This window comes from Phycodurus eques, chromosome 6 (assembly GCF_024500275.1).
Source record: "Phycodurus eques isolate BA_2022a chromosome 6, UOR_Pequ_1.1, whole genome shotgun sequence".
Taxonomy (NCBI): domain Eukaryota; kingdom Metazoa; phylum Chordata; class Actinopteri; order Syngnathiformes; family Syngnathidae; genus Phycodurus; species Phycodurus eques.
In genome coordinates, this window is record NC_084530.1 from 18,732,410 (window position 1) to 18,745,030 (window position 12,621).

At 36.0% G+C, this 12,621-nt stretch overlaps 1 protein-coding gene across 2 annotated transcripts; it reads right to left on the bottom strand.

The window, feature by feature from the left end:
* Positions 1-2,812: 2,812 nt before the first annotated feature.
* Positions 2,813-11,604, bottom strand: c1qtnf6b (C1q and TNF related 6b). 2 transcript variants are annotated; one of them, XM_061678937.1, is made up of 3 exons: positions 11,521-11,604; positions 6,571-6,775; positions 2,813-3,532 (listed from the first exon to the last, which is right to left on the bottom strand). In XM_061678937.1, exons 2-3 carry the CDS (start codon positions 6,761-6,763, stop codon positions 2,985-2,987), a joined length of 741 nt encoding a protein of 246 aa, XP_061534921.1. In that variant the 5' UTR covers positions 6,764-6,775; positions 11,521-11,604; the 3' UTR covers positions 2,813-2,984. The 2 variants fall into 2 exon arrangements, with proteins under 2 accessions (XP_061534921.1, XP_061534920.1); XM_061678936.1 differs by lacking the exon at positions 11,521-11,604 and adding an exon at positions 8,081-8,235.
* Between the last annotated feature and the right edge of the window lie 1,017 nt (positions 11,605-12,621).

The following is a 12,621-nucleotide window of genomic DNA, read 5'->3' on the forward strand; positions in this document are numbered from 1 at the left end:
GAGCAAGCAGCTCCCACAGCCGACCTTTTATCTGCAACTTGTGTGTGTGTGTGTGTGTGTGTTTGTGTGTGTGTGTGTCCGCACCTTGCTCAATGATTGGCACAGTCAGACTAAATGTGTCCTTAATAACCTTTTTTCTTTATTTTATTGTATGGCTGACAAGTTACAATGGATCTGGGGAAAAGTATGCACAACACTTCACCTTTTCCGCAATTTGTTACGTTACAGCCTTATTTCAAAATGAAATCAATGTATTTTTTGCTACACAAAACATTTCCTAATGACAACATTTTAAAAAATTTGGGGGAAAATTTCTGCTAATTTTTAACACATAAAACACTAAATATGGGGGAAATGTGAAGCCCTTTGAATACTTTCCAGATGTGAGAAAAAGTAAAATATTATTCCTGCAAGAATAAAGTTGTATTTTTGAGATAAAAAGTCAGAATCTTTGGAGGTTAAAGTTTGAATTTATTTTGGCAGATAAAATGTTGTAATTAAATGAAAATAAAGCCGCATTTTCCCAAGATAAAAGTCAGAATATTACATGAATAAAGTCATATTTAGTAAATACAAATGTGTAATATTAGGGAAATAAAGTCATTTTTCTTTGAAATAAAAATTCAGGAATTTTTACTTTTTTTTAAGTAGTAATAGTGCGATTAAATTCAGATGTTTTTCGTGACAAAATGTTAGATCGTTGCGACAGAAAAAAGACAAAAAAGAGATGAAAAAAAAGTTGTTTTTTAAAAGATAAAAGGCAATGTTAAAAGAGTAGCAGTTTTTTGGGGAGAAAAAGCTGTATTTTGGAGAAAACTGTTGTCTTTTTTTCAAGAAAATAGGCGCAATCTTGTGAGAACAATGTGGGATAAAATGATGAGGGGTTTTTGAGGTAAAGTGTGATTTTTGGGGAAAAAATATACATCCTGTGAGAATTAAGTCTTACTTTTTCAAGATAAAGCATTGTAAAAGTTGCAATATTACAAGAATAAAGTTGTATTGCAGGGAATATTTGTTTTCCCTTTACTCTTAGTTATAATCTTACAAGAATGAAGCTGTTTTTTATGTCACAGAGTGCCAAAGTATTAAAATAAAATCTAAAATGAAACATTTGTCGATACGTGCTTTTCATTTTGCTTCCTATTTTTTTATTTTTTTTTAAGCTCATGTTGTGTCCATTGTAAAAACCAAATTAGACCCTTGACCACAAACGTTTGCCCACGCCCAATCTCGAGCTATTATTACGGCTTGAGTCACAACAAGCCATCCAACTTTTCACCCACATTTTCTCATTGTCATGTGGTTGTTGAATGGATGTTGATCTTTGAACTCGTCACTGCTGTTCATGCTCTCAGCGGACACTTCATTAGGTACACCATCCAATACAAATAAGAGTTGTATCCAAAAGTCCCATAATAAATCAATCTCACTTTTGATTGACAGAGGTTTCGTGCAGAAACTCTAAATGAGTCACGAAGAACAAGAGGACTCGTTTTCATGTGTCTTGTTATGATAGACACGTCCGCCCAATTGCATGTCAATTGGTGAAACTGGTGTCACCAGCTAATTTTTTTCTAACTTTAGAGGATTAGAGGATTTTTCTACTGTCAGGTCATACAGACAGTTTTAACGTATGACAAAGTGTTTTTTAGCTGCAAAGTCCACCTTCAGTATTATAACTGTTTTTCTCATAATTTTTTGTTTTTTTTTTAATTCTCAGATTACGACTTTTGTATTCAGTAAACGGTAGCACAGTGGACGACCGGTTAGCACATCTACCTCAAAGTTCTGAGTACCGGGGTTCAAATCTGTGTGGAGTTTGCATGTTCTCCCCGTGCCTGGGTGGGTTTTCTCCGGGCACTCCGCTTTCCTCCCACATCCCCAAAACATGCATGGTAGGTGAATTGAAAACTCTAAATTGCCCGTAGGTGCGAATGTGAGCGCGAATGGTTGTTTGTTTATATGTGACCTGCTATTGGCTGGCCTCTCGCCCGAAGATAGCTGGGCTAGGCTCCAGCACGCCCGCGACCCTGGTGAAGATACGGAAAATGGATGGATGGATTTTCAGTAAAAGGCCGTGCGTGCAGTTTGAAGAAGTGCCGCCAGAGAGCGCTATTGAGCTGTGGGCTACAGACCGCAGGGCCGTGAATAAAGCTTACAAAAAAAGAGTGGGATAAAAAACACACCCAAAAATACACAAAACACGCACAAGAACGGAAAAACATGCACTTCAATACACACTTTTTCAGAGTTTGTTTAAAACAAATAATGAATTAACTTTTTTTGTGACAAAAGCCATAAATTTGGGTGGGGGAAGTTTTGGCTTTGGAAAACGTTTTTCTTTGAAGTCTAAAATCATAAGAAATGTTTTAGTGTGGGGGGGGGGGGGGGGGTGTATTTTTAGAGGGGGGGGGGGAATCTCTTTTTTTCAAGAAATAATTCACATTTTTGAGGAAGAAAATCAAACATAATCAAGAAAAAAGCATAGTTTTTCAAGTCTTTTTCAAGAAAAAAGTCTTTTTTTAGATAAAGTATTTTATTCTAAAAAATAAGTTGTACTTTTTTTAGAAAAATGTTTTTTTCAGTAAAGAATTTGTATTTGTTTTTAGAAATAATCATAAAAAAATCAATCAAGAAGGAAGGCATGCTTTCTTTTAGAAAATGTATTTTTTAAGAAAAGTATAACTTTTTTTTTTTTAAAAAGTGTTTGTATTTCAAGACAAAGTGTTTTTAGAAAAGCATTTTTTAAAGAAGATTTAGTAATTTTTGTCTTTTTAAAAAGAAAAAAAAAAGAAAAAAAAGTTTTGTTGGTGGGAAATTTCTTATTTCAGAGTCACATTTTTATATGACAAAAATAAAGTCATATTTTTTTCTAGCAAGTGGTTTATTTCAAGTGCAAAGCACATACTGTATATGCTGTGCAACCTTTGTAGGTTTATTGGGTTCGGGCAACTCCAGTCTTTTCCGAGGGGTTGGATCAGAGGTCACTGCACGGCGGGGGCCACCAGGTAACCGTTGAAGGTGATGTAAACGTCCACGTCGTCACCGTAGACGGCGTTGTCGCGCTCACGCTTGTATAGGCGCACCCAGACCTCGTCGCCCAGCTCCAGGTCCATCAGGACGCTCTGGCTCTGCATGATGGAACGCTCGCTAGGCTGCGCGTAGAGGATAACCCGCTGCTCCTGGTTGTGCATGAGGTGCAAGTAGGTCTCCTTGAAGTTCCACGTGTGGACGTTGAGGTTGACGAAGTAGACGCCGGGCACGTAGCAGTAGAACTTGCCCTTGAACATGTTGAAGTGCTCGTGCAGGTTGACGAAGACTGTGTCGAACACCAGCGGCTGGTAGTAGTCCACGCTGTGCAGGGACTTGCGGCGGCCCACCGAGAAGGCGGCGCGCGGGTTCTTGCAGGCGTCCCCCGGGGCACCCGCTTGGCCCTTGAAGCCCTGGGGGCCCGCTGGTCCTGGCGGGCCTGAGGGGCCTTCCGCGCCCGGCTTGCCGGGCGTGCCTTTGTCCCCTCTGTCGCCCTTATCGCCTGCATTGGGGCACAGCAAAGGCACAATTAGAATTCAGTTCTCATTTTTAACCCCCTTCATTATATATGTTGGGGTGCAAAATATCTTTTCATGTAATTTAGTTGATTTTTATTTAAATTATGTACTTAAAAAGTATGTTTTTCTCATTTTTATTTTAGTAAATGTATTTATTACACTATTCTTCCATCCATTTTACGTACCGCTTATCCTCACAACTACTACTACTACTACTACTACTATCTTCAGGCGAGAGGTGGCATACACCTTGAACTGGTCGCCAGCCAATCACAGGGCACACAGAAACAAACTACCATTTGCACACCTACGGGAATTTAGAGTTACACTATTCTCTTTTATTTAAAAAAAATGTTTTTACCTTTTATTTAATTGTTACTTTTTAAAATTAAACATTTATTTTGTCTACAATGTATTTTTTCTTAAGCTTCACTTTTTATTGATCTTTAAAAAATATTTTCTTGGTTTCACTTTTTATTTCTATTTAATATTTTTTTAATTTAATAAGTATTATTTCTAATCTTTATTATTATTTTTTTTTTTTTTACTTTGTGAACAGCTTTCCCTTTTTTAAGTTCAATTAGTTTTTATGGTCAATGTATTATTCTTTTTTTTCTTACTTATTTTTTATTATTTAGATTTGTAAGTATGTTTTTGTGTTTTATCTATCTTTTTTATCTTTTTTTTTATCTATCTTTTTTTTATCCATCCATCCATTTTCCGAGCCGCTTCTCCTCACTAGGGTTGCGGGCGTGCTTGAGCCTATCCCAGCTGTTTTCGGGCAGGAGGCGGGGTTTCCTCCCACATCCCCATGTTTTTGGGATGTGGGAGGAAACCGGAGTGCCCGGAGAAAACCCACGCAGGCACGGGGAGAACATGCAAACTCCACACAGGCGGGGCCGGGGATTGAACCCTGGTCCTCAGAACTGTGAGGCAGACGCTCTAACCAGTCGTCCACCGTGCTGCTGTTTTATCTACTTTATCTACTAAAATTAATTATTCAAATGTTTACCTTTAACTTGTTTAGTTTTTACTTTTCTTTTACATTTTTTAAAAATTTCTTTTACATTTTTTTCAGTTATTACATTTGTCAATTTATGTTTATTATTTTCTAAATTAATTATCTTTATTATTTCTTGTTTTTAATTTTTTATTTACATTTCTTTTTTACATGTCACATTTTTATTTCAATTGTAATTTTCTAGGTATTATATTTTTCTAATTTGTTTTACCTTTTAAGTTAGTTTTACATGTTTTTTGTTTTTGTTTTTTTTTGTCAATTTTATTTTGTTTTTGTAATTGTATTTGTATCTTTAGCATTTTTCCTCTTCCAATCTAACCTAAACCTTAACCCTAACTTGTTAACGTTTATGGGTTCGTTTGGGTTAGTTTTAAGAACATTAGGGTTAGAAAAGAAAGTCATTTAAGCGTTAGTGTTTGTTTTTCCCCACAGACAGGTCATGGAAAATGTTCACCCCTTATGGAATTCTCATAAAACCTAATCCCTTAATGCCTTGATGCCTTAATGCAGGTCTCCTGCTCGTCTGTTCCTCCATTTTGTTGGGCTTTGTTGTGAACCCCTAAACTCCAGTTAGCTTGTGGTGGTGGCCCGGAATGTTCTGCGGCTCCAACAATCAGGAGTTGGACTTCTCAACGTTCCTCCTGTGGCCAGCGTGACCGTGGCTGCTCTCGACGCGAGTAAACGTGAGGAGGAAGTGAGTGCTCACGTGATTTGGACCACAAGTTCTGTTCTGAGACTCTGATGACATGTTCTTATAAAACCGTCTTCCGCCTGTCAGGATGTTGGCAGGCACTGACCGGCTTGTAGGTCCTAATCCTCCCCTCTGCTCGTATTTCTGTCGCTTGTCAAACGGATTGCTGTTATGTACAAACGGCACGGAACGGGGTTATGAAATGCAATTTTCTGCTTTTGGCGGTAATCTCAAAAGTCTGCATTTTTGTTATGTATTAACGCATTCACTGCCAGGGACATTTATATTTGTCAACTGAAATCCAATCGTTTACTGCCCCTGACATATATTATATATGTGTGTATATGGGGTCTAGACCAGGAAATGTTGAATTTTGTGAACTGTGAAGTCCTTTGAGACTCTCGTGAGTTATTTTCCACCTAATTTCTGCATCCCTGCGCTGTACAGACAACACAAAATGGGAGGAAGAATTAAACCTGGATATTGTATCAGAAGCCCGTTTCACAGTGCCTAGAAAAGTAGTAATTTTTCCCTTTTGTCCCGTGTTACTCTTTGTTGTAAAATACACGGAATGAGAGGACACACTATAGTGCCAAAGGTATTCGCTCACCTGCATTGACTCACATATAAACTTAAGTGACATCCCATTCCTCATCCATAGGGTTCAATATGACCTCGGTCCACCCTTTGCAGCTATAAAGGCTTCAACTCTTCTGGGAAGGCTGTCCACAAGGTTTAGGAGTGCATTTATCGGAATTTTTGACAATTTTTCCAGAAGTGCAATTGTGAGGTCACACACTGATGTCGAACAAGAAGGCCTGGCTCTCAATCTCCGGTCTAATTCATCTAAAAGTGTTCTATCGGGTTGAGGTCAGGATTGTGCAGGCCACTCAAGTTCATCCACATCATTCTCTCTAATCCATGTTTTTATGGACCTTGCTTTGTGCACTGGTGCACAGCCTTAAATTCCGTTCGTCACCAAGACTGAATGGGGGTACGAAGCAAATTTCCACCTTCATGTTTTTCTGTGTAAACAGCACTGACACCGATGTACCGAAAGTGTCAAATGTGCATTTATCCATTTATATTCATTTCCCATTGTAAAACTGTAGTATTCTCTATAAAATATATTTTTTGTTCTTATTTTGGGAGCCTGGAACAGATTAATTGGATTTACATTATTTCTTATGGCACATAATGCTTCAGTGTGTGTACGATTTGGATTTCGTCAGATGTTTAGGAATAAATTAAGCATGAAAACTGAGCCTTTGGTGCTGTTGTGTACATGGAATTAGGGGTATATCATTTACCTTTGAGGATGGTCATGTTGACAATGGTGCGGACCTCGGCGGGGCGGTAGTAGGGAGCGGAGCCTAAGGTCTGAGGATCCAAGTGGTCGCAGCATCGGCGGCAGTATCGCGAGGGAGGCCGGGACGGCGACGGAAGGCAGCACACCAAAGGGAGCAGGAACAGGAACAGGAACCTCGAACACGGCGACATCATGGACGACAACACCTGGGATGCGGTGGACACAGGCGGAACAATGCTCAAACATCACAGTGTGCAAGTATTCACCCCCCCTCCCTTCATGTTTTTTTCATATTTTGTTATGTTACAGCCGTATTCCAAAATTGATTCAATTATATTTTTCCTTAAAAATTCTACACCAAATTCCCCATAATCACTAAGTGTAATACCATTTAAAGAATGATTTGGAAATTGATGAAAAAAAAAATTACCTGTGCATAAGTATTCCCCCTGCTCGTTTTTTGCCATTTTGTAATGTAACAGATACATTCTAAAATGGATTTAATTATACTTTTTTTCTTAATATTGTACACCAAATTCCTCATGACGGCAAAGTGTAAAACCATTTAGATTTATTTTTGCAAATGTATTAAAAATAAAAAAATATTTATTTTTTTCATTACAGCCATGTTTCCAAATGTATTAAATTTCCCCCCTTAGAATTATATTCTTTCTTTCTTAGAATTCTACACAGAATGTCGCAGTGGCTAAATATTTGAAAAAACACATTATTTAAAAATAACTAAATCAAGAACATTCCCAAATATCACCCCTTTCACTTTTTCATTATGTTATGTTATGTTACAGCCATATTCCAAAATGGAATAAATTAACTCCCTTGAAATTCTACACACAGTATAATGCTCCAGTGAAAAAAACAACAACTTCAAAGGTTTTTGTAAATGAATAAAAAAATGAAAAATCACATGCATGCTCCCTTTTCCGTTTTTCCACATTTTGTTATGTTACAATTGTATTCCAAAATGGATTAAGGTTTATTTTATCCCTTAACGTTTTTCCCTATATATCATCAATAAAATGAAATGGGAAAAACTTCTCTAGAAAGTGTTAAAAACATGCAAATTAATTCAAATTAAATTTAAAATGACTCAAATATCACATGTGTAAGTTCCATTTGTTTCCCAAAACATTTTGGGTTACAGCCCTATTACAAAATGGATTACGTTATTTTTCCACTAAAAATTCTACCCATAATGCACCATAAAAACAAAGTGCAAAACGGATTTTAGAACATTTTCAAAAATTTATTAAAACATTTTTTTTTTAAATCAGATGGCCATATATACTTGTATCTATCACCTCCCACCTGACTGTAAGAAAGGAGCGTATGTATAGATGTCAAGCAGACGTTTTGGTGCTGTGCTTCACCTCCAGAGAAACGATACATTTGACCACACACACACATTTTATAGCAGAACACACACAGTCACACACAGAATAAAAGAAAAGAAAAACATACATAACATTTTAAAGTCACTTTAAAAGACATACAGTACAGTTGGTCCATGTTGCTTTCTCCCCGTCCGTATCCATTGGGTTATGTAACTCAAACAATACGCTAACCTCTCTGTTCTGTGTTCCACTTAAAGTGAATGCACATGTTTTCAAGAGTATTGGGACACCTACAGGAAGCCCAGGCAGTCACTCAAAACTACGACCGACAACGTCATCGCGCAATATCAAGCACGTGACACACGATCACACAAAGAAACTCTCAATGAATTCAAGGTACGTGAGTTTGTAAACGTCAAAGACATTTTTACGTCTTCAACAAAGATATATTTCCTGTAAACATTAAAGACAAATTAGTCGTGAACAATGTGCTCATGCACTTGTTTTTTGTCTCACATCTCCAACTAACTTAAAATGTTTTAGTAAACATCAAAGGCAATTTAGTGTCTTCCACAAACTTCACTTACAGTACATGCTTTTGTAACATAGTCAATGTAGTCTTCGACAAGCCTAATGTAGGCTACCTTTTCATAAATATCAAAGATGATTTATCGTCAGCAGACCTAACGTGTTTTTGTAAACATGAAAGTCAATTTAGTCTTCAACAATCCCCATGTACGCATTTTCGTGAACATCAAAGACAATCTCACATCTTCAATGACTATTTTTGTCAACATCAAAGAGAACTTAGTGTTAAAAAAATGTGGTGTACGTGTTTTTGTAAACATAAAAAACAGCTACTTTAATGTAACTAATGTGTTTCTGTAAACATCAAAGACAATTTAGTCTTCAACAAACCCCCAGTACGCATTTTCGTGAACATCAAAGACAATCCCACATGTATATGTCTTTTGTAAACATCACAGACAGTTTAGTCTTCAACTAATCCCACGTTCGCGTGTTTGTAAACATCAAAGACAATTGAGTCCTCAATCAACCTCATGTATGTGTTTTCGTGAACATAGAAGACCACTTAAATATTTCAATTAACCTAATTAAGTGGTTCTGTAAACAGCAAAGACAATTTGTCATCTTCCACAGACAATTTAGATTCTTCAACAAACTGCATGTACGTGGTTTTGCATACGTCAAAGATAAGTTAGTGTTCAGCAAGTCTAACGTATACATCGAAGACAATTTAGCGTCTTCCACATTCAGTGCCGAACTTACGGGTTTGTGTTTGGTAAACATCGAGACAATTTACTCTTTCATCAACCTAACGTACATGTTCTATTAGTAAACAACAACAAAAAATTTGGAGCCATCAACAAACGTAACATACGTGTTGTGGTAAACATCAGATATAAATTAGCATCTTCCACAAACCTGACGTGTTTTTGTAAACGTCAAAGACAATCTTGAAACTTCAACAAATTAAAAGCTACTAACGATGTCATCTCTGTTCCATTATCTGTGTTCTACTGTAGATAACATCCAAAGTATGCAGTTCCAATTTGGATGGGAGTCAAGAACAGAGTTGATTGTGCTGGTCTGTGTAAATAAACAAGATTTGTATCATTCTGCACTGTTGCCAAATGCAGCTAAAGGTCGGCTTTGTGTAAGCAACATCAATGGAATACTGTCATTGGTCTGTCAGCTTGCAAGTGGAACAAAATAAAAAAAAAAACTCAAATATAACATGCATTCACCCCCCTGCACATTTTGTTGTGTTACAGCCATATTCAAAAATCAATTGAGTTAGTTTTTTTCCCTTAGAAGTCGACACATGATTTCCTATTAGTTTTAGAAATATTTGTAAATTTGTTCAAAATTACAAATCCAAATATCACGTGCATTCACCCCTTTTATTATTACAATTTTTTTTTACGTTACAGCTGTATGCAAACACAAATTTAAAAAAATAATATGCCCCTTACAATTCGCTGCATGTCAGTATGAGGAAGCGGAAACATTTTTCGTGAATATATTAAAAATAAAAAATAAAGATTTGTCCTCACAAAGGAGTAGATATAATTCATGTTTTTTTTACACAGTACAGTATGTTAAGTGTGAATGATTCTCCTTACTATATAACAGTATATGATAGTATATTATTTTTATTTCAAATGCACCTATGAAAAAAAATATAACAACATTCACCTGTTGCACCTTTCATGTTACATCCGTATTCCAAAAATGTATTATTCTCCTTTAAAATGTTCAAAATATTTTATCATTACGTTAAAATGGAAACCATTTTTTTTAGAATTTCTTTTTCAAATGTATTAAAAGCAAATAAAGCTAAAAAAATACTATATTTTCTTTTCTTTCTTTTTTTTAAAACTTTTTTTTACATTGCAGCCATATTGAAATTGAAAAAAAAATCCTGTGAAATTCTACACACAATACCCTGTAATATTAAAGTGACAACTAATTGTAAATTAATAATTACAAATAATATATAAAGTGCAGTTACGCTTTTCACTTGTTCCACAGTTTGTTGTTACAACCATATTCCTAAATTTATTAAATTATTATTTTCCCCTAATATGTTCCACATATTTTCTCATTAAGTTAAAGTGGAAAACTATTTTTACATGTTTTTGCAAATGAATTAAAAATAAAACTCAAACATCATATTCACTTTTTTAAAACATTTTGTCATATTATAGCCATATTTCAAAATGAAATAAATTATTTTAAAATTGTATGTAAATGTAACATTTTACACATAATGCCCAATAGTGTTAAAGTTAAAAAGCAGTTTAAAAAAATGTGTCAATTAGTTAAAAATGAAAGTAAACTTTAAATATCGTGCGTATTCACCCTTTGTCTTTTCCACATTTTGTTATGCGTCAGTCCTATTTTACAAAGGATTAAATTGTTATTTTCTCTTAGAGTTATCCATATATGGCCTCATTAAGACAAAGTGGAAATGTTTTTTTAATTTTTTTTGGCAAATTCATTAAAAATAAAAATATAACTTCATTATCACATAAGTATTCCAACCGTTTTGTCTTTTACACATTTTGTTAAATTACAGCTGGAATAAAAATTGGTTTCATCCATGAAAATCCCCACATAATACATTTTAGAAATATTTGCAAATGTATCACAGTATACATACCGTTTTAAAAAGAATTTTTTTTACACAGTTTGTTAGTGTTGATTCTTCCCACCGTATTTAAAGTGTGAATAATGCAAATCACATTCAAACTACGTAACAGTACATTACCGTGCGTTCTATTGTATTATACGCAGATGTGTCCCATTTAAATTCTGCCATGCAGTTTGCGCAAACCGTTCACGTGCACACTAGTGACGTCACCCCACAGTTTAACAACAACCCCACGCGCGCGCGCCCCCAACCCGAGACGCTCACATCAACTAACATCACTTTGCTGGCCACGTAAGCAGGCGAAAGCAACCTACACCCCCCCCCCCAACCCCCACCATCCCGTGCACGCGCGTTCTCTTGTGCAAAATTTACTACAGTGACGACATGCACGTGCACAAAATTACTTTCGAGGGGTTCTTACCTTTTATTCCCACGAAAAGAAAAAGACGAAAAAGAGGAGTTCTGGTGCTCCACTACGACTGAGGAGAAAGTCTCAGCCTCTCTGTTCCTGCGCGCGCACATGCACACATATGCACGCGCGCACACAACATTACAGAGGCTCTCCCACACTCCCTTACCTCTCATCCGTCATTCTCACTCCTCCATTCACAAGACTTGGATAGTTTTAAAAAAAAGAAAAAGAACCAAACAAATTCGAAATACAAATAAACCGAATTTTATTACAAAGAAATGGAAATGAGATCATATTGAATTATATTTGAAAAAGTAACAATAAATGAAACTTCGAAATGAATGAACCGAATAGCAATAATAAATAAATAATGCCCTTCAGGGTCAAAGTGTCACCGTGTTTAAAACATTAACTGTCACATAAGTGTAAAGAGAAGCTAACAACTGCTAAACGTGATGCAAAGGTTTGAGAACAACACACACTGGCACACGCACACATTAGCATTTAGCTCAAAGGGTGTCTCTTGGCAATGCATGTTAGCTTAAACAGTAGCCTTTAGCCCAAAACATGGCTAAATGCTAATGTTTGAGCAAACAGTTGTCACCATTCTGTTAGCATTTAGTTTCAAGCGTAGCACAACGAACCTAATGTTAGCATTTAGCTCATTGCAGGGCTCGATATTACTATCTTAACATTTGTATTTATCTTAGTTTAGCTTTACCTTTTGGTCCCAAACGTTGATTCAACATGATCATAATCGAATCATAACAGCCTCGCTGTATAGGATTTTTTTGTGTTTTATTACATTTGCATTTCAAGTTTTATGCCTGCAGTAAAATATTGGGGATTTACATGTATATCTTGGTGATTTATATGGCAATGACGACTTTTTCTGGAGACTTGTTTTTAGAGACATTTTGACAAATATAATGAATCAGATCATATCGGATATTCATATTGGGTCATATTGCTTACACCTTTATCCACCATTGAGGGACTTTTGTCATCTGACAGAAAAGAAACTGGGGAAAAAATTGTTTAGTCCAAATGTCAGTGAAATCTATCAATATTTCATGAACGATGCTAAATAGCATTCACTCATACTAACAT

What these genes read in the sequence shown, in the direction of transcription:
- c1qtnf6b (XM_061678936.1), bottom strand. Translation starts at nt 8,122, where the DNA reads ATGGATACGGACGGGGAGAAAGCAACATGGACCAACTGTACT. An exon ending in CAACATGGACCAACTGTACT is followed by an intron (nt 6,776 to 8,080) that starts GTATGTCTTTTA and finishes ACCGCATCCCAG; the next exon opens with GTGTTGTCGTCCATGATGTC. An exon ending in CAACATGACCATCCTCAAAG is followed by an intron (nt 3,533 to 6,570) that starts GTAAATGATATA and finishes GCCCCAATGCAG; the next exon opens with GCGATAAGGGCGACAGAGGG.